Raw genomic sequence first — 20,175 nt, forward strand, 5'->3', positions numbered from 1 at the left:
AACTCATTCTGATGTATGTATGTATATTACATGGTTTACATTGTGTTATTACATTTTTCAAATATAATACTGAAGAGGTTTTCATTGGTTAACTACAGGCTATATTATTCTACAGTAGGTATAATACTTTCCTATATGGGTTAATACACAACAATAAGCCCCTGCAGGGTGTTACTGCATTTCAATGATCCATCCATCCTTTCTTTTACAATGCCGTCTTGAGTAGAAAGTTGTCTTATACAGTTTTATAATTATATCACCAGTAGTATAACATATCCTGTGTGTAAAAAAAAAAAAAAAGGAGAAGAAGAAAAAGAAAAAAGCATAGAAACTGGGGACAGTTCTGTGTTCACCCGGGAGGAGTGAATATCTGTGTCCAGTTTCACTCAGTGTGGAGATTTGCCAACACTTCGATGACACGCTAAGCCCTTCACGGTGCACAACTTCAACCAGACAGGGCTGCCACACAGGTTCGCGGTCAACAGGAGCAGACTTTCTGTTGGACGGAGTGGGCGGGTGGGCGGGGGGAGGGAAAGGAAAGGGGGAGCGGGGGGGAGGGGATCGGCTGAGTTGCATTTGACCTATCTGCATGAATCCACTGAGTAGAGTACCTGATAGTTACATAGAGGTGTTGAATAGAGCCTGTCTTGTATTGCTCAGTGTGTGTGTGTGTGAGCGTGCGTGCGTGCGTGCGCGTGTGATCTCCAAACAAGGGGTTTTTCTCTCACAGCACACATCACACACGCGTTAGAGACTTGTTTCCACTTTTTGTGCGCATCCAAGGCACACGTAGCGTTGAAGGTCAGGGCCCTGTTCGGTAACACACAACACACTGAGTTTGGCAGGAAGACAGGTCAGTCGTCTGTGAGGGTGGAAGCCGTCTGGATGCAAGAATTCTTGTGTCAAATCTAACATTTGCACGCACCCTAAGGAGTTACTGCGTGGCATAAACGATGCCTCTGGAAGATTCAGTAATCATTTATCATATAGAATTTAATAATTTAAATATTCATGTTTGGATATTCTGTTGGACAGTCAGTCGTTTCCACTTGAGACGTGTTCAATCTCTCACAAACCAAACTCCGTTCTCCCAGCAGTCCCACATGTCCAGGCTAAGGGGAGGACGTTTCACTCCAGGCCAGAAGGTGAGACGGGTACAGCGAGCGTAGTTGTCCTGTAATTCTCTCTCTTTTCGAAGACACTCCACTCCACTGGCAGCCCGAGCACATACATGCAACTCCTCCAGCTTGTCTATAGTCAGCACTTCTCTGTACAGTAAGTCACTTTGGATCGAAGCATCTGCTAGTTAGAGGACGACAGTTTGGGTGGATTTGGCAGCTTTGGCGCAGTTCTCTGAGTCTTAACAGCAATTATTTCCACATGACTTTCAACAGTCCCCTTGGAGCGGGCGGGTGTGTGTATGTGTGTGTGTGTGTGTGTGTAAGTGCATTGGGGTGGGGGGTTGGGGGGGTTGGGGGTTGGCGCAGTTTAGAGAGGAACAGAAGGGTTGTGTCAGTTTTGGTGCAGCTTCCTTAATCAAACAGCAGATGGCACTGAGGCACAGTTATCAAGTTAAATTGGCCTGTGTGTTTGTTTGTGTGTTTGGTTGAAATAGAGCCCCCCGACAACCACAGCAGGCAAGTGTAACTGTAGAGATGATTAGACCGCGGTTACGCCCATACCAGCCAATCAGAAGGCGAGATGAGGTAGTCCCTGCGATGCCATGAACTAAAGGAGGACAAACGCCTGCAAGTTAACAACCCGGGGGAGTAGCTGCCCATTTTGAGCAAGATCAGAATCTGGGCAGTGCAGTGTATCTCAGTTTGTGTGAGGGGAGTACAGGAGGAGGCGCACAGGGCATGGTGGTGTGTGTGTGTGTGTGTGTGTGTGTGTGTGTGTGTGAGTGAGTGTGTAAATGATGATATGGCTCAGTCTGTGAGGTTTGGGCCCGCTCCCTCTCTAACTGGCCTCCTCTATGAGCCGGGCCAGCGTGTCTCTGAGCTCCGTCAGCTCAAAGATCTTGCCGTCCAGCAGCTCCAGCAGCGTCCGCAGGCTCTTCCTGAAGTTCTCCTGCTCCTCCTGGTTCTCCTCCAGCCGCTGTTCGGCGCCCGCCAGCTGTTCCTCCAACACCCGGCCGCGCAGCTCTGTCTCCTGGAAAGAGAGAGAGAGAAAAAGGAGGGAAAGTAGGGTGGTAAATTATTACAAATGTTTATAGTTTCGGTGCCCTCTAGTGGTGTGTTATTGTAAGCTCTTTACATACAACGACATCCATCCACGAATTTGGAAGTGTTTCTCACCTCAAGTTTCTGAGTCAGCGTGTCTTTCTGCTCCATCAGATCATTCATGTTCTCCAATTCTTCTTTCAACTTTTCCATTTCCTGAGGAACGTAACAGAAGTTCACAGGCCGTACAAGCACATGCATTTAGAGACATTATTTATTTTACACACACACACACACACACACACACACACACACACACACACATACACACACACACACACACACACTCACCTCCTCTCTATCCCTTAGCGTGTTCTCCAGTTCCTCTATGGTTTGGTTGAGTTCAGTCTTCTGGGATTTGATGGCCGGGGTTTGGATGCTCTGGCATTCAAGTTCCGTCACCTGCAGAGGGACAATATGGACATGAGAGGGACAGCAAAGTCATCTCGGCCTCTCACACACACGCAGATGATTTCATACAGACCCCTGTGTGGTTCCGTGGTGTAATGGTCAGCACTCTGGACTCTGAATCCAGCGATCTGAGTTCAAATCTCAGTGAAACCAGGACCCACTCTGACATCTCATCACTAACACAACTCTTTCATGTTGTGACCTGTGGCTATCTAAGTGTAATGGACTCACCCTTCTTCCTTTTTTTAGTTCCTTCCACCTACTCCTGTCTGGCGGCAACGGGTAAAAGCAGGTCCCTTGTCTGGTTCCATGGTGTAATGGTCAGCACTCTGGACTCTGAATCCAGCAATCTGAGTTCTAATCTCAGTAGAACCTGCGTATACTTTGAATTATCTTTAGGTTGAATAATCTTTAACTCATCTATCTCCCTCCTGCACCTCTCATTTTAAACATGCTCTGGCATGGTTTAAAAAAGTCATATGAACAGAGCATCATCCCTGTGCTCTTTGCTCACCCGTTTGTGTAGTCTCTCAGCCTCCTCCTGATACGCTGCCAGCTGCTGTTTCCACTGTTTGACATTAGCTGTGGATTCCAGCAGAGCCGCTGTTAGCTTGGCATTGTTTCCCTTTAGTGCTTCTAGCTCGGCCTCCCAGTGTTTTGTCATGGCGGGGCTGCAGAACACAGGGAGAAACAGCACATACTGTTAGTTTACCACAAAGCTAAGAATTTATGTGTTTGTCCTACGGATAAAACTTTAGGATACAAAACTCCTACAGTCAGTGAAATCAAAATCAGAAAGGTGTGTAAACAATGACAAGTGTCATTAACCCATCCATCCATCCATCCATCCAATTGGAATATTTGCTGGGCAACAGCTGTGAAAGCATCTGCCTACTGTACCACATGGATTGTAATCTCAGATTAGATCCTCAGTGTCTGGATCGTAATCTTGTTCAGATACTCAGAGGAAAAGAGATGAGAGACGAGAGAGAGCCATGATGGAGTGTGATTGAATTTCACAGCACAGAGGTGTGGGTGGTTGAAACAAGATACTTGAATATGGGCAGCACAGTCAATAGTGCAAAGTTGGATATGTGTATAAAGTTTGGAGTCAAACTTTGTAAAATATGCAAAGATGCCTCAGCTGAGCGCTCCACCTCTCAGGTATGAACACTGCAGGCTTTGATTTGAGGTTTACATAATGCCCACTCACACATCAAAGCTGGTCTGGATGGGGAAATGTATAACAGACCTAAACGTTGTCGAGTAGCAACATCGAGTCAAGTAGCTTTGGAAAGGAGCTCCCCTCCCACACACTCCACAGTAATTCCTCACAGCAGTGGAATGACAAACGCAGAAAAACACACAGGACAGCTGAGTTCGCTCCCTCACTCAACGAGTGGTGAGGGTCTTTGTATGACCCCTGACACTGTTTCTAGGGTTTGTTCTGCCCACTCACACACTCACATACACATACACAACACACACTGCAGTGCTTCACTATGCCATAACACCCACTGTGGAGTGTAAAATAGAGAAAGCCCAGATCTAATTCACTCAGCACTCCCACAGCGCCTTCAGGTTCTTACACAACAGCCGCCCCCTCTGTGAGTGCAAGAGAGTCTGCCTGTGTGACGCATAGGAGGGAGACGACACTTCATCCTACACATGCACACATTAACTGACATACAGCTATACACACACACACACACACACCCATGCACACATGCAGTGATGCTGTCACCAAGGCAAGCAGCCCCAGCAATGTATAAACCACACACAGCAGCGCGAAGAGCAGGCGAACAGGCAAGACGTGTAGATGGAGGCAGCCGGGGAGAGCGAGGGAGAGCGACGGAGTGAGAGTTAGAGAAAAGAGTGTGAGATGTTTTGACACTGGTTTTCGTCTTCATTAAACGAGTCCGGCTGAAAGGTTTCAGAGGAGACCAGAGCACAACTCTAACTGAGGACAGCAGAGCAGAACTGAAGCTGTGTGAGACACATGGAGGGACTGGTAAGTTCAAGCTAAAGCCTCGCTGAATCGTTGATGTAAGGAGATGTGATTGTTTACACATTCTGAATTTGTAAATATATATTGTATAATATATCATTTTTAGTTGTTGATGAAAATGTATATTTGTTAGAACTCTACCTTTAAAAGTGTTAGAGTTATTAGTTTGGTGTTTTAGAAGGCAATTTAGAAGGCAAAGATTTATTGTTTTCTGTTTGTGCCATTAGGAAATTATTAGGACACTTTTTTTTTCTTTCCAAACTAATCGGAAAGTTTAACAGCATTGTGTATTTGGTACAACTATCTACAAACAAATGCTACAGTAATGTTACTGAAACTTTTCTCTATCTGTTTGTGTAAATGTATTTAATTTTAATTTTAATTTTAATTTTAATTTTAATTTTAATTTTAATTTTAATGTTAATTTTAATTTTAATTTTAATTTTGTGTGGTTCTTTGACATTATCTTGAATTACAATTGTTTTCTGCATGTTGCTCTGGCTATATACAGTACAGCATTGTACATGTCAATGCATTTTGAGCTCTTGAATAAAAACATCAACCTTCTGTTTTGAGTTTCACTACTTAACAACATTAAACACAATTCTCTCCCCAGTGTCAAAAAGCCTCCAAACAGAAACTTGTAAAGACCCTGATGGTTTCCTGCGGCCGTGTTATGTTTGAGCGCTGTGTGCTCCCAGGTAGGTTCTTCCTCCTCACTGAGCCGCTCAAGACACAGGCAACCAAAGCAGTTGCCATGGCAGCACCCGAGGAATGGAGGAGCCTGTAGCACCCTGGCACATGACATCGGCACGATATCTCACAAAAAAAGCCAACTGCAATCCCTCCAAAAGACGCCTACATGCTCCAACACAAAGCCCATTCATGTAAACCCAAGACAATCCAAAATCACATCCATGCATCCTCCAATAATAAACCCCTCAGTGACATCATGCAGCCATCTCTCATCCTCCTCTGCCCTCTGCACCCACACATACGCGCCTACATGCCAAAGTGTGGTGAATATATTATGGCTATAAATCATCATCTCATTACAGAGGTAACAACTACACACACCATAACCCCAGAAATCTGTATGTGCACAACTGAACACATTCAATATGTATATTCCAAATTCATCTTTTTCCCCCCTTTTTTTCTTTTGAATAATTATCACCATTACACCATTACATAATATCTCAGGAACATCCACACAGATTAGATTGTGAGGAGCCAGCGGAGGTGTGAACAGTGTGGGTTTGATTGACTGACATTCCATTGTCTGATTGACAGTGAGACGACGCGAGCACCAGACATAGAATGAAATAAGTCAAAAAGAATCCTGAGTTGTGTCTCTATGTGTGTGATGGTGACAGTGAGAGAGGACAGAGTGGGTTTATGTGGGAAAATAAGTGGATGGATGGTGCTTCAGAGAAAAATGCTCGGTTGCGTCCACGTTTGCCAGGGAGAATGCAGAGACTCGACCCCGTCTCCCACGCATGCAGCATTAATAGACACACCAGCAGCCAGGCTGCAGCAGGCAGTGGGTGTCCTCTACATCCACTGCAATGAGCTCTAAAAGTTCACTGTGTGCGCTGGTGGATTTCAAAGCCTTTTCCACTTACACATCTTTTGCATGTTCATAAAAAAAACCCTTACAGTTTAAGTGTCAAAAAGGATGTTTAAATATTTAAGAAAAAAGAATGATAGTGTGTTGGATTAAGATCTTTAATTATTAAGAATCGCATCCAGAGAAATGAGTAAAATAGCACAAAATTACAGAGATTTTTGCAGAAATTAGACAAGCAAAATGATCATGTTGTTTTGTATTCACTCACTCACTCACTCACTCACTCACTCACTCACTCACTCACACACTCACACACTCAAACCTAAATCTCTGTCCAGGCACTCCTTAATCCCTTTTAGAATTTAAGTAGAGTGTGTATGTGCAATTTGTGCATGCTTAAATAGCGGTGACTCATGCATAGACACTCTCTCTTTCTCTCTCTCTCTCTCTCTCTCTCTCTCTCTCTCGCTCTCTCTCTCTCTCTGCCTCCCACTACCCACAGCATGTTATATAAGTCTTACATAAATGCTTTATCGACACCTTTTGGTGATGAACCTCAACACATCGCCTCCTCAGGAGTTTGATCATATAGAGCAAATACATTTCAATTCACTTCTTTATATGAACCAGTATACACAATCACAGGCATGAATTACCATTGTTAATATTCATTCTGCTAAGAGGACACAAAAACAGCAGGAATAAACAACAGTCTCATGCCACAGAGGCGACATTACTGCATAATGCATCAAATAACATAAAAAGTCACCACAGAGCAGGCTTACAAGAACAATAATTTGAACGTATCTTTAAAAAGTTATAATAGCATCTCAGAAGGCAAACACATCACCTTATGTATATACAGTATATGTGTGTGACTTGCATGCTCAGATTGAACAAAATAAATAAGTGCTTCCTCATTCCTTAAAAACACTTAAAGTTGCATTTGTTGTCGTGAAGTGACTGAATATGTGAGTCACTGATGTGATTACAACTCCAGCATCGTCTGAAAACCTTTCTGTAAATGAATGCCACCCGTTTTCCTCCTCAGTGCGGTCATGGCCTGCTGTTTACTCTGTTTGTTAGCCGTTAATAAGCAGGCAGTATGGACGGACCCTCACTGTGGCTGACCTGCGCCAGGGCTGTTATTCTGGAAAGGTCTGCGCCTGAACACTTTTTGTTTTGTGCGGTTACGACGTGGCTGTAGTCAGAACTTGTACCGACATCCCTATCAGAAGGAGCAGACCCGACAAGTCTTAAACTGCTCCCTAGAGGGGAAAAATATGAGAGAGCAGCAGTGAATACAGGCAGAGCATGCTGACATATGGACTACAATCAAATCATGTAGGGGCATGTCAAACGAGGAGGAAGATGGAGGAAGAGCGGCGTATACATCTTTGATCCAAACACCAAACCAGAGCAACATTCATCAACGGGCACCACACGAGGCAAAATAGATGCCAGATCATTTCACCGCACGGAGCCTCTGTGTGTGTGTGATCAAATACGTTCTTTATGGACAGAGGCCTGTGCTCGCACTCTGCGCTGTGGCACACTGATCACGTTACTGTGTGTGAATACCTGTGTGCGAAGGCCAGCGCATTCTGGGACGGCTCGGGGCGAGTGTCCGAGTCGGGAGTCATGTCGCACATGTCGTCTGTGCCGTTGATGTTTTCCATCGGCGGGGTCACCGGGGTCAAAGGTGAGGCGAGCTCACCTGCTGGAGACTCCTGAACGGGTAACAAAGTAGAATAAATGGAATTAATTTCCTATCAAAATATGACTCCTGATGTTGATAATCAATTCATCGCTTGAGAAATTGATCCAATAAAATGTTAAACATCCAGCGAGTTCAGCTTCTTTGATGATAGAAACTGATTCACATTGATTTTGTAACTGTTGCCAAGATGAAACAAGTTAGTTGACATTTAATACACTGGACAATTACTCAGTTAACCACTTAAGCCTGGAAGGGAAAATCTGACCACTGACTTCTCCTGAGCTCATTCTAGCACTCAGCATCACATACAATACATGCCTACAGAGCCAGAGCTCAGTGGACAGTCTGGCCTCTGGCGTTTATTTCAGGGAACCTAGAACTCTCCTTAATCAACCAGTTTTTGTCTTCTTTGTTTATAGTGATCATTTATATTTTAGATCTTTAACCGCTTCTCTCACACACAAGGGAACGCAGTGTGAAGCGAGGATCTTACAACATGCAGCAGATCATTAACACGGTGATTTTCATTGTCTTTCACCGTCTGCACCCCCTGACAACACGCAGTAATGGAACGCCGGTGCACTAATTAACCTCAGAGAAGCTTTATGAATGAGCTTAAACTATATTTTCTTATGCATTAGCCCCGATGTGTCTTATTGCGCTGTGCCACAAGCCTACAGTCCATTAAATATCTCACTATAACACAGGAAAACTGCAGACTTACAAATTAATGCTTATCTTTATATCCCATACGCTCACAGAGCTGTAGAAGACAAATCATTTAGCTGCTGCAAGTACATAAAACAAAGCTATTAAGACTTAGGGCTCGGGCACAATGCTACAATGACACAACCGCACAATGTCTCACCCTGTACGCCCCTAATGGACAGGAAGGAAGAGAGAGATAAGAAGGAGATTAGCGCAGGCATGAGATTTATTAATACACCATTTACTGTCAGTTCACGTTTCTGCTCGCTTGGACTCTGGTCTGTTGGAACCAGCATGTAGCATTTAGCTGGGTGAGATGTTCTCTCATTCAGCATTGGTGGAATATTTCCTCCACAAAGGAAATCAGAGCGAGTGGAGGTGGAATCTGGCGTGCACTGAGAAACTCTAGCCAGGAGCGCTGCAGCCTCCCCCGTAATCCTCTGAGTTTCACCACCAAGTGCACAAGTCACAATGCAGCTTTCATCCCTGGATGAGAGTGAAGTCGTCCAGTTGGCTGCGATAATGAACAGACGAGGACATGAAGCCTGTTAACAGCCTTGAGATTAAAGAGGAGATTTCTCTGGGGATTCTGTAGTGAAACAAGCTCATTTTCTCTCAGATGCACTTACACTTGCACTGAAACACTCTATTATTAGATATCCCATACAAACAAATACCTCACATACGAGCTAATTAGATTCGCCAATTTACGTGGAGTTCACAGACAGTTGTGTCTTTTTCTTTCCAAGTATACAGCAGATACGTAGACATCTGCATTGGAGTGTTTTGTACTGAGTTAGTGCTTTGGGACTCGGCGGAGGAAGAACGCATTGTTGTTGTTCTTTAATGACTTTGTGAAATATTAGCTTTTTGTTGTGAAATAGTATTCAGCCTATAGGCCTGTTCTAATAACTACGCTAATTAAAATTAATGAGCTGGAATTAAAAGGGCTTTGGCTGAACTTCATTCATGAGTCTGGACCCACCTGAGAGGGAGACGTGGCCATCTCCATCTTTTCTTGACTTTTCTCTTTAGCGAGCCGCGCCGCTTCTTTATACTCTGCAAACTTCTCTGCAAACTGAACACAGAGGAGAGACACAGGTATGGACTGTTATTCACACAATACCACACTTTAATCTCTCTCACACACACATACACACACCTATAGATCAGTGTGTAATAGGTCAGCTGTAAAGCCAGAGGGGGGAATGACAGAAACACCCTGCTGCCAATAACGACCCATGGCTGAACTTAGAAAAGAAGGCCTTTACCCATAATGCCTCTACAGAAACATGAGCTAACTGGGTCACCGTCGGTAACCTCTATGTTGCACACACGCACGCACACACACACACACACACACACACACACATACACACACACACACACACACACACACACACACACACACACACACACACACAGACACACACAGACACATACAAGCAGACAATGTGTTTGCCTCTGTGAATGTTCCTTTAATTACAAGTTGTCCGCCTCTGAAGACGATCTCCTGGTTTATTTTAGCGCAGCACAGAGACGCAATGAAGCTCAACCGCCAAACACACACGCACACACACACACACACACACACACTCATGTTAGTCACACACAGCACTGAAACTACATTGTGACTATAATCTAACCAGAGTACACTCTGCATGGGGCCGGGCGGTGGAGAAATCAAATATAAAGCTGTGCTGCAGCGATCATGTGTCTGCTTTAGTGGAGCCGGAATAAGTAACTCAGTATCGTTTCACTTTAATGTAATATCATAGTTACAGTAATCTAAATTCAGAACTTCTCCCTTTAAGTGCATCAGGAGCGTAGGAGAGATAAATCAGATTATTTCACCTTAACACTGTGGGAGTTTATACTCTTATACTTGCTGCTGCTCAGAGAAGTGAACACAAGTTGTTTTAGTTTCGTCCTCTGGAAAGGCGAAACAACAAACTTAGCAAAAGAGCGTCTATCCTCGTTTGCCTCTTGTCTCATGCCCTTATTGTCTCCATGTAGATAACCTCACACTGCCTTGACCTCTGACCCCCTTAAGAACCTAACTACACCCAGAATGTTTTCAAGCCCACAGGACACAAATGTTTTATTTTTATTTTGGAGAAATGTGTATAAAATGGTTTGAATATTTCTCTCAGTGTCAACATGAAATAATGTCAGGGAAGCGAACCTGCAACCTTCAGGTCAGAAGGCAAATAATATTAATGTCCCATCCAGTGGTGGGCATCAGGTATTGTTATCACTTTCTATATAGTCGCTTGCCAGACTGTAGGATGTGTGTATTCTGTGTGTGTGGGTGTGTGTGTGTGGTCTGACAGTGGAGCTTTCGCTTATTCAGGACCGAGCTTAATCATACTGCAGGGGAGAGAAACAGTTGCCTACATACACGTGCACACGCCCACACACTGATGCACAAATGCAGTCTCCATCAATTCCTAAACAGCACATGCATGCACACACACACATGCACACACACACTAGGGATAAACATGTCTCACTGCTAACATAGCTATGACTACTTGAACGAAAGAGAAAGTTGAAACACTGTCTCCTCTCAGCAGGTAGGAGGCAATTTGTGTGTGTGTATGTGTGTGTGTGTTTGTGTGTGTGTGTGTGTGTGTGTGTGTGTGTGTGTGTGTGTGTGTGTGTATGTGTCTTACCTTGGACAGATGATGCTCCGTGGAGAATCCCAGGCCGTAGACGGTGTTGGCTCGGCTGTCGGCCCACTGGCCAAACTTCTGCGAGGTCTTGGTGAACGACATGTTGGGGCTGATGGTGCTGTTGATGATTGCCTGCAGGACAGAGGCCACGCTTGTAAGGCAACACCAAAGAGTGTGTGTGTGTGTGTGTTTCTACATGTGTTTGTGTGAATCAGACGGAAAGACACTGACAATGTAAATGCGTATGTCTTAATTTTACATTAGATATCATTACTGTGTTTTGGGCTGCAAGTATTTTCAGTAATCATTTATACATTTTCTAATTGTACATCCTTTAATAAAACATGCAGTAATTTTAACCATCATATTGTAATCATGTATGTTTTTATACTCTGTTTTATCATATTTTTGGCACAGTACATTCTGTTTTAGAAGGCAAACAAAAGCCAAATTCACCGTGGAGAAAATCATCTTCCTCCCAGCTTACCATAATCATCATAATTACGTCTTTAAATGACTCTTGTGCGCTCTTGCACTGGTGTAAAATGGAGGACGGCAAATACATTTATGATGGTGTAACATGCGAACGCAATAGCTACAAAATCGCTGCCGCAGTTGTTGTTGCTGCTATTAGAGCCTCGATTTCTCCACACAGTATAAACGAGGCACTGACTCACCAACCGACGGCACTGCATCCCACTCACCCTGCTAGTGTGTAAATGTGTACATGACTGTGTGTGTGTGTGTCTGTGTGTGAGTGTGTGTGAGAACAGCATTTAGCTCCTGTCTATAGAAGTGCAGGCTCACACCCACCAACACATTGACATCCATGCTTGACACGGAGAGCAAGACACCAGCACACACACACACACACACACACACCCACCCACACGCAAGCACACAGAGAGAGAGAGAGAGAGAGGGAGAGAGAGAGAGAGAGGGATGACAGAGAGCAGCAGTGGCAGATAGATGTGACAGACAGGGAGAAACTTAAAGATGAGACGCAGACAAAAATGAAGCACGAAGGTGAATGACGAAGTACTGAGAAACTGGAATTAATTGAGATTAGTCAAAGTAAAAAAGGGCTGCTTTAAATCAAATCATATGTTATTCACTGTTATAGAATCAAATGGATTAATAGATGCTTAGTTGATGATTATCGGTGTGCAAGGTAGATGATCCTGCAGGGAACAATGGAAACTCAAAGACAAAGATTAGAGGTGGATGCTGGTGTGGACACAGTTTCTCTTGTCAGTAGAGGTAAAGGACACACACACACACACACACACACACACACACACACACACACACACACTCATATAACATATAATGGACAGGATGCTTTGATCCAAACATCAATGCTTCTTTTCTCCCATCTGTCCTTCAAATCCACCTGCGCGTTCTCTGCAGTTTCAGCTGCTTCACACTCTGCTGTCTTCACTCTCTCTGCCTGATCATTTTTGCGACCACCTCACACTCTTCCTCCTCCACCTCCTCCTCCTCACTCTCTCTCTTTCTCTCTCTCTTTCATCTGTTTCTCTCATCTATCTTCACCCCTTCCTCCCTCCATAACTGTGTGCACGCTCGTGTGGTCCGGCAGATATATCCCTCCTCGAACCCTAACAAGAATATCCTGAGACGCACATGCACACACACACACACAGACATTAACATGCATGCACACAGTGAAAGGTGATCAGTCGGTCTTGAACACCGAGCTGTTTTAGGATGTTTGCACATTAGATTCCAGTGCAAAGCTTATTAACGCTGCTTGATGTGTGATGATCCTACTGACACGTCTGACACATCTTAGTTTAACCAGCGTTTAATGGCAGAGTCATAAATAACAACACAGAATGGCAGCCAGAGCAGAAGGAGACATCAAATCTCTATGTTGCGTTTGACAAAATGTGCAATCAGACTTAAAGTAAAAAAGTATGTTTTGGGTGAATTTGAGTGTTTAAATTTTCACCAATATCTACTTGAACTTACCACTACATATGCTAAATAAATTATAAAGTTGTACTAGGGCCTAGATTTTGAGAATAAAGTCGTAATCTTTAAGACAAGAGAAGTACAAAGAATTGTTTGGAGGGAAAAAGTCTAAATGTTACGGGAATACATCAAGAATGAAAGTCAATCAATTAAAATTGGTATCTCAATGTTTTATTTGAAGTATTTATTAGCCAAATGTGTGACTTGTGTAATTGAGTCATTTCTGTGTGAGATATCTCTACTTGTACTCCAGTGCTTCATCCACTACAGGTGAACCAGTTTACCTTGGTGCCATCCAGGCTGATGATGCGGTAGACATTGCGGGTGCTGTCGTAGAAGTAGGAGACGGTGACGGCGTGCTTGCTGGTGGGCAGCCAGTTCTTCTTGGTGTTGGGGTCGATCTGGAAGACGTGAGCCCTCGTGCTGTAGATGGGCTGCTCCCTGAAGGGGACGAAGAAGAAGTTGTGAACTTCCTTGTGCCGCAACACCAAAGTATCGCCAAACCCACCGCCGGCGCTGAAACTCCTGTTATCAACGGAGGAGTCAGATCGCCCTGGCAACCGAATCACCAGATCGCCACCCTCCATAGTTACGCCACAGAATGAGAGGCTGCGATGGGGCCTACACGGCAACTACCTACACACACGAGTCATTCTACGCACCGTCCAACACACACGTCGCCTCTGCCTGCTCTGATATGGGAAAGCCAACACTGAGGGTCACACATGGGGAGAAGGAGCAGCTTTGAGGCTAAATATAGACAGGAGGCCATGGTTATGTAGCAAAGACACCCCCACAGGACTGCCCCTTCACACACACACACACACACACACACACACACACTCACAAACAACCACATATTAATACTTGGTTGTCTTGCAAAGACTGATTTGTGTTATACTGAAGATAAATAAGCATTGAAACAAACGAATGAACTTTTTGGTTGTTTGATTTTTGTTATTAAAAACTCAACTCAGTAACATCATGCGGCAATATGGTCCAGTAAAGATAAGTAAGAGAGTTAAAGTCGAGGTTAAAATGAGGGAAGGAGTACATAGATGTGATTTCTTGGTCAGACTGGCCATGACCTCTGACCCAAAACCAACACTTAAACACTTACATCCCCAAATTCCGTTTTACAGGCATATTGTGCAATGTCGCATCTGCACCATATCAGCTTCTTGTTTGCTCCTCCGTCTTTTCCCAGCTTGGTTTTCCATCTCTTTTCCTACACATGGGCTAATTTTCTCTGGTTCATGTTTCACGTCCTTGTTACATCTTCTCATCTTCACACTCTTCCTACTCCTATCCTGGGACTCAGCCTTCTCTACTTTGATGCTGCCTGCTTTTTCCAGGTTTCTACTTGGTTTTCCCTCTCCTCACTGTGCGGTTAATACCTTTTCCTTCTCATATTCCTGCCCTCTTAAATGCTTTTTCCAGCTTTTGTTTGCTGCTCACTACAGCTTCTCTACTGTCTTCTTCATGCCATCTACTTTATACAGCTTTTGTCTCGATCTTCTAGCTTCTCACCAGCTGATTTTCTCTGGCCCATATTTTGCCATGTCATGTTCTCTCGTCCTTCCTTGATGTTGTCTACCATCATGCACCATCTTCATCAGCTTTGCCGGCTTCTTACCTGTGTCTTGCTTTTCCCTCCGTCCTACCTTGTTCTTTTGATCTTCTAATATATATTTTTGCAATCTGTGCTATTCTTGTCATATGCCATATGCTATACATACAGTATATAACTATTAAATGTATATATCATATACAGTATATCATTATCAATAGAATTATATTTCTTTATCATTCAGTTCAAATCCTGCTCAGCTGCTCAATTCTGACAATTCAAACTATTAATCATTAACTGCAGAAAGTTCTCCATTTTATATTTGATTTCAGAAAAAGTAGAAAATGGAAGAAAGACAAACCGAATTGAAAAAAGTGTACTTATTTCTCATCTCAAAATTTAAAAGAGAAAATCAGGAACATTTTTACATAAAAGCAAAATTGAAGGAAAAGTAAAATTACAAACATAACTAAGACTGCTTAAGCATTAAACTGTGACATCAAGTTTGGGTTTCCCTGTAAGAGCTAAGGGACATCAATCAACTTACTACCTTACTTGTGTGTGTGTGTGTGTGTGTGTGTGTGTGTGTGTGTGTGCGCGTGTGTGTTTATTTCTAAATCGTTCCAAAATATCGATAATACTATTGTGCTTACATAATAAAGAAATCTGTCTTTATTGAGGATTACGTATAAAATTCTCTAGTTTGTTCATGGTTAATCTAATAGTGATGTTAACACCATAAAGTTTAAACTTTAGAGTTTAAGTAGCCAACACAACATGAACTCACACACACATGCATGAACACACACACATGCATGAACACACGCACATGCATGTACACAAAGCTGGTGGGATGTCATGGTTAATTATGAAGACAGACAGGGTGAGGACACACACCAGTGATGAAGATTATAAATCGACTTTCTTTTGATTTTGACCAAACATTCAGTGATCATTCATACACTATCCCAGGTCTCACCCGTACATGTGCTCTCACAATGCCCTCATGAATTGGAGCCTTGTTGGGGTTTTTTGGGGCTATATCTACAGTCTGCACACACACACACACACACACACACACACACACACACACACACACACACACACACACAGTCCAGGGTGCTCAGGGTGCAGAGGGAGGTATTCTGGGCTGCCAGTGCTGGCAGAGCAGGAGATAGAGAAGTGCTTACACTGCACTGAGGGGGTGATGGGGGACATCAAAGGCTTGCTGTATAAATGAATATTAAAATTCAGCAGCAGCACCCCTCCTGTGTGTGATTAGCTGAGACTGGGAAAGAAAGAAAAACAGGGAGACAGGGAGAAAGATGGGGAAGTTGGACAGGAAGAGAAAGAGCATGATGGGGAAATGTGGAGAGTAAAGCAAGCAAGAGGGTGAATGTAGAATGATTAATGGTTCTTCACAAAGCTGCTTGTGGAGTGGCTGTGTGTGAATTATCATAATCATCGACAGCAGGAAAAGTGGCAGAACTATGAGTCAACTGTCTTTCTGCTTAAATCAAACAGCCACGGCCTGTCCGTGTGATCTGACAAACAGCCATTTGGCAACTAGCACCATTCTTCTCTCCGGGCTTTGATCAAGCTAGTGGAGATGTTCAGCTTCTTGTTGCGAAATTGTGTCTTTACCAAATGCTGAGATGTTCCTGTGCTTTAGTTTGCACTTCAGTGCACTGTGCCAAAGAGTTTGGTTCCAAAATGACACCCACCAAATGAAGAAAATAAGCAGCGCTGCTTCAAATGGACTTTGTAGGGAAAGTGAAGCAAATTGTAGAATCTGATTTATATGCAAAAGGTAAACCACAGAGGAGAATTCAAACGTGTACATTTATTGATGATTAAAACAATGATCCTGAACTTTTCTTGTTTAAAAAAAATTATCTAGTTTTTACACTTATTTTGCACTACTTTTTTCTTGCTGATTTTTTTTTCGCAATCATTTCTGTGTAGATTTTTTATTGGGTTACTTCATGTCCATCACTTACTAACCGACAAACTCCAGAGGGTTCAGATCCCTCAGGTATATTGATCTTAGTGATTAAACCAAATATTAAAAAGAGAGAGGAGGTGATACAATTGCATGGGTGTGTGTCCAGGTGTGCCATGTTGTTGCCAAACCCACTAACAAAGAGGTGGTTGATAGAGAGAAGAGGTGAGAAAGGAGTGGGAGACAAAGAGAGGGTGCAGCAAAGGGGTAACAGTGGGGTACGACCGAGTGGGAAATGAGAAATGAGAAAAGTGTGGAGGGTAGGAGGGGCGACAGAGAGGAGGAGGTGTTTAGCATGCAGAGAGCAACGTGTGACACAAGGGCAGGTGATGGAACGTGAATGATAAAACAGACGGAGTGAGGAAGGGAGCGCGAGGAGGGGAGGGACGGAGAGACGGAGGTGGCACTGAGACGTGAGGCGAGAGAGAGAGAGAGGAAGGGAAGAGGAGGACGAGGAGGAAGGCAAGAGAGGACAGAGCGTGGATGCATCATCGTCAATAGGAGGGAGGCAGAGGGAGTGGGTACCTCCAAACTGCTACACAACATACAACATGAAGCACCACGTGTAACGTAGGTCATCTGAGTCTGAAATGGATTTGAAGTGTTTGGAATCAAACACACACACACACCTATGAGATGGATAGATGGATGGATGGATGGATGGATGGATGGATGGAGGGATGGATGGATGGAGGGATGGATGGATGGATGTGTAGTGTTAAGCAGCACTTCATCACACACAAACGCACAAATACATCTGTAGTTCCAGTAATGACAACAGGTGCTGCCTGTAGGGCCTCTTGTGCTTCAGGGGTTTGACGAACAGCTGTGAAAACTCTCAGAGCTGCAGTGTGAATCTAGTGTGTGTTGAAATAGCTTACACACATACACACATGCGACATTTATGCCAGAAAGGGCTGCATTTTATTTTCTACTCCAGCGTGTCCCCTTTGACTGTACAGCTGCCCCCTTTTCTGCGCACTATTGACAGTGGAACGGAGGGATAATGAAACAGTTCATCTCAAGTGATCTCTCTCTCTCTCTCCCTCTCTCTCCCTTGCGCTCTCACTCTCACGCTCGCTTTTCACTAGAAGTTGTCCTTTTTTCATTAATTTAAAAGAGTGGAGCTTAACAGAGAGCAGGTCTTATTTAAGGTAGAGACAGGTCATTAATGAGAAAGCTCCCTGCTGCTCTCTCTACTGGGAGCACCTCAGATGACCTGAACTGTGCCTCTAAACTCTCACTCTCTCTCTCTCTCTCTCTCTCTCTCTCTCTCTCTCTCTCTCTCTCTCTCTCTCTCTCTCTCTCTCTCACACACACACACACACACACACGCACATACAGAAGCACAGACATTGACAGTAAGAGAAACCATTGCATTGATTGTGTTTGCCCAAGGAAGTGAGTGTGCAGCAGAGAGTGTTGATAGGCATCTCCAGTTGTCATCCAACACTAATGTTCTCCCTCTGTGCCATTACCATTACAGCTGTAAGTGGCCTGGTATTGAGTTATGAGGCCGGAAGTGAAATATGACTCTGTGTGTGTGTGTGTGTGTGTGTGTGTGTGTGTGTGTGTGTGTGTGTGTGTGTGTGTGTGTGTGCGCCTGTGTGCGTGTGCGTCATAACGACAGACAGCTCTTCGCCTGTGTACTGTAAGCAAAAGGAACCACACACTCTCCTCACGCGCATTCATGCACGATACACCCAACTGACGGGAAACACAGACACACAAACACTACGAGCAGCATAACGCTTTGAATTTGAAGTTCACAATTTATTCCATTGTGGAGTAATTCAGTCAGTGAGTCAGTTGCGTAACAGTAAGTTAGTCACCAGCATGGCAGAGCAGAGGCAGAGTGGGAGAGAGAGAGAGAGAGAGCGTCGAGTGATGCTCTGCCCACACAGTAGGAGGACAGAGTGGGCGCCTGGGATGTCGCTAGTGTATTGTAAATAGTTAATGCCTGAGTTTTGGCTGATGCAGTGAATCTGCACCATGCTTGTGCCATACTGTTAACCTCCTGCTGTGCAATTAATCACAATGAACTCCGGGAGACAGCTGTTAATGAACGGCAGGCTCGGCGGGGGAAATGGGCCGCTGTGCTCAGGGTTAGGGGACATGCAAATGAACGGCGCTGCGCACTATAGGGGGATATTTCACTGATGGGTGCCTGTTGTCGTAGGAAGTGTAAGGTGGCGGTGGCCGTGCTGCCATAGAGACAACAAGGCACCGTTTCCCCCCCTGTCTGCTTAAAGTATTAAGATTCCCCTGCGTGTTGTTGAGACTGGACCCTCAGCAGGATTCACGTTTTAGACCAATGATGGGTCTTTTTGGAGAATCCAGACAGGAAATGTTGCTATCACACATGCCTTCATTGAGTATTACATAACACAGAGGGTTGGCGAGAACTAGAGAAGCTGCCTTCCTTTTTTTCATTCTGTTGCTGTGCTGTAGACTAAAGCAATAGCAGTGACATTGGCTTCAATTTGCTTATCACACCCAGAAAGCCCCTCCATGACCCCTTTACAGCCCCCAGGCCTCAGTTTGGGAACCCGCTGCAGATTAACCCGCTATTTTGATGCTAAAAGTTTTGGGAGGAGTTCTGAACCAGCATGTTGGATTTAATCTGGTTTGGGTTTTTTGTCTTTTTCATCATACAGGTTGATTCTGGGGTGAAATTAGACACCAAGACCATTGGGACAATCACAGATTTTACCACCTAACAGAATCGATCATGCATCCTCATTCAGGTTTATTGACAACCATCTAATGCATGATTGGTAAGGATGTATGAATACACCACCCAGGTAAGCAGCTGTGTTATGCGTGGTGGGGGAAGTTCATACCCCGTGAAGCGGCAGCAGCTGATATGAATACAAAGGAGGGGAAGTCAGCCTGTGGGATAATAATCAGACTTACCCCATTGTAGTGGTTGAAATGAAAGGCGACACCTGACCGCTGATCCTTCTCGCTGGCAATAAAACTGAATGTCTCGGATTGGCTGCTGCGTATGAAGGTCTTCGCTCTACACGACAGCCTCCCCTCGATCACAATCGGTGCGTCTGCAGGAATTTGAGGGCAGCTTCCTCATCCCCCTCCGCTGTCACCGCATGAAATTACGCATACATGTCATTCTGCACATGGCACGCAAATCCGACGGGCTTCTCCTCTTCCTCTTCCACCTCCTCCTCCTTTAACTAACTGCCCCGTGTGTGTGTGCGTTTTGGTCGGGGATGGAGCGGCGTCGGGGAGATCCAGCAGCAGCAGCGGCAGCAGCAGCAGCAGCAGCAGCGGCAG

The 20,175-nt window shown here is 44.4% G+C and overlaps 1 protein-coding gene and 1 non-coding gene across 2 annotated transcripts; one reads left to right on the forward strand and one right to left on the reverse strand.

Annotated features, from left to right (window-relative positions):
* Positions 1 to 1,739: 1,739 nt before the first annotated feature.
* Positions 1,740 to 13,896, reverse strand: homer1b (homer scaffold protein 1b). The gene is made up of 8 exons (XM_076150975.1): positions 13,594 to 13,896; positions 11,315 to 11,446; positions 9,625 to 9,717; positions 7,793 to 7,941; positions 3,148 to 3,304; positions 2,514 to 2,624; positions 2,298 to 2,378; positions 1,740 to 2,151 (listed from the first exon to the last, which is right to left on the reverse strand). Exons 1-8 carry the CDS (start codon positions 13,894 to 13,896, stop codon positions 1,960 to 1,962), a joined length of 1,218 nt encoding a protein of 405 aa, XP_076007090.1. The 3' UTR covers positions 1,740 to 1,959.
* On the forward strand, positions 2,715 to 2,786 carry trnaq-cug (transfer RNA glutamine (anticodon CUG)). Its single transcript has one exon. It is a non-coding gene; the product is annotated as a tRNA-Gln (tRNA).
* Positions 13,897 to 20,175: the final 6,279 nt, after the last annotated feature.

The sequence above is a fragment of the Genypterus blacodes genome, unplaced genomic scaffold (genome assembly GCF_046128005.1).
Source record: "Genypterus blacodes isolate CSIRO-AG114 ecotype Tasmania unplaced genomic scaffold, CSIRO-AGI_Gbla_v1 ptg000053l_1, whole genome shotgun sequence".
Classification (NCBI taxonomy): Eukaryota; Metazoa; Chordata; class Actinopteri; order Ophidiiformes; family Ophidiidae; genus Genypterus; species Genypterus blacodes.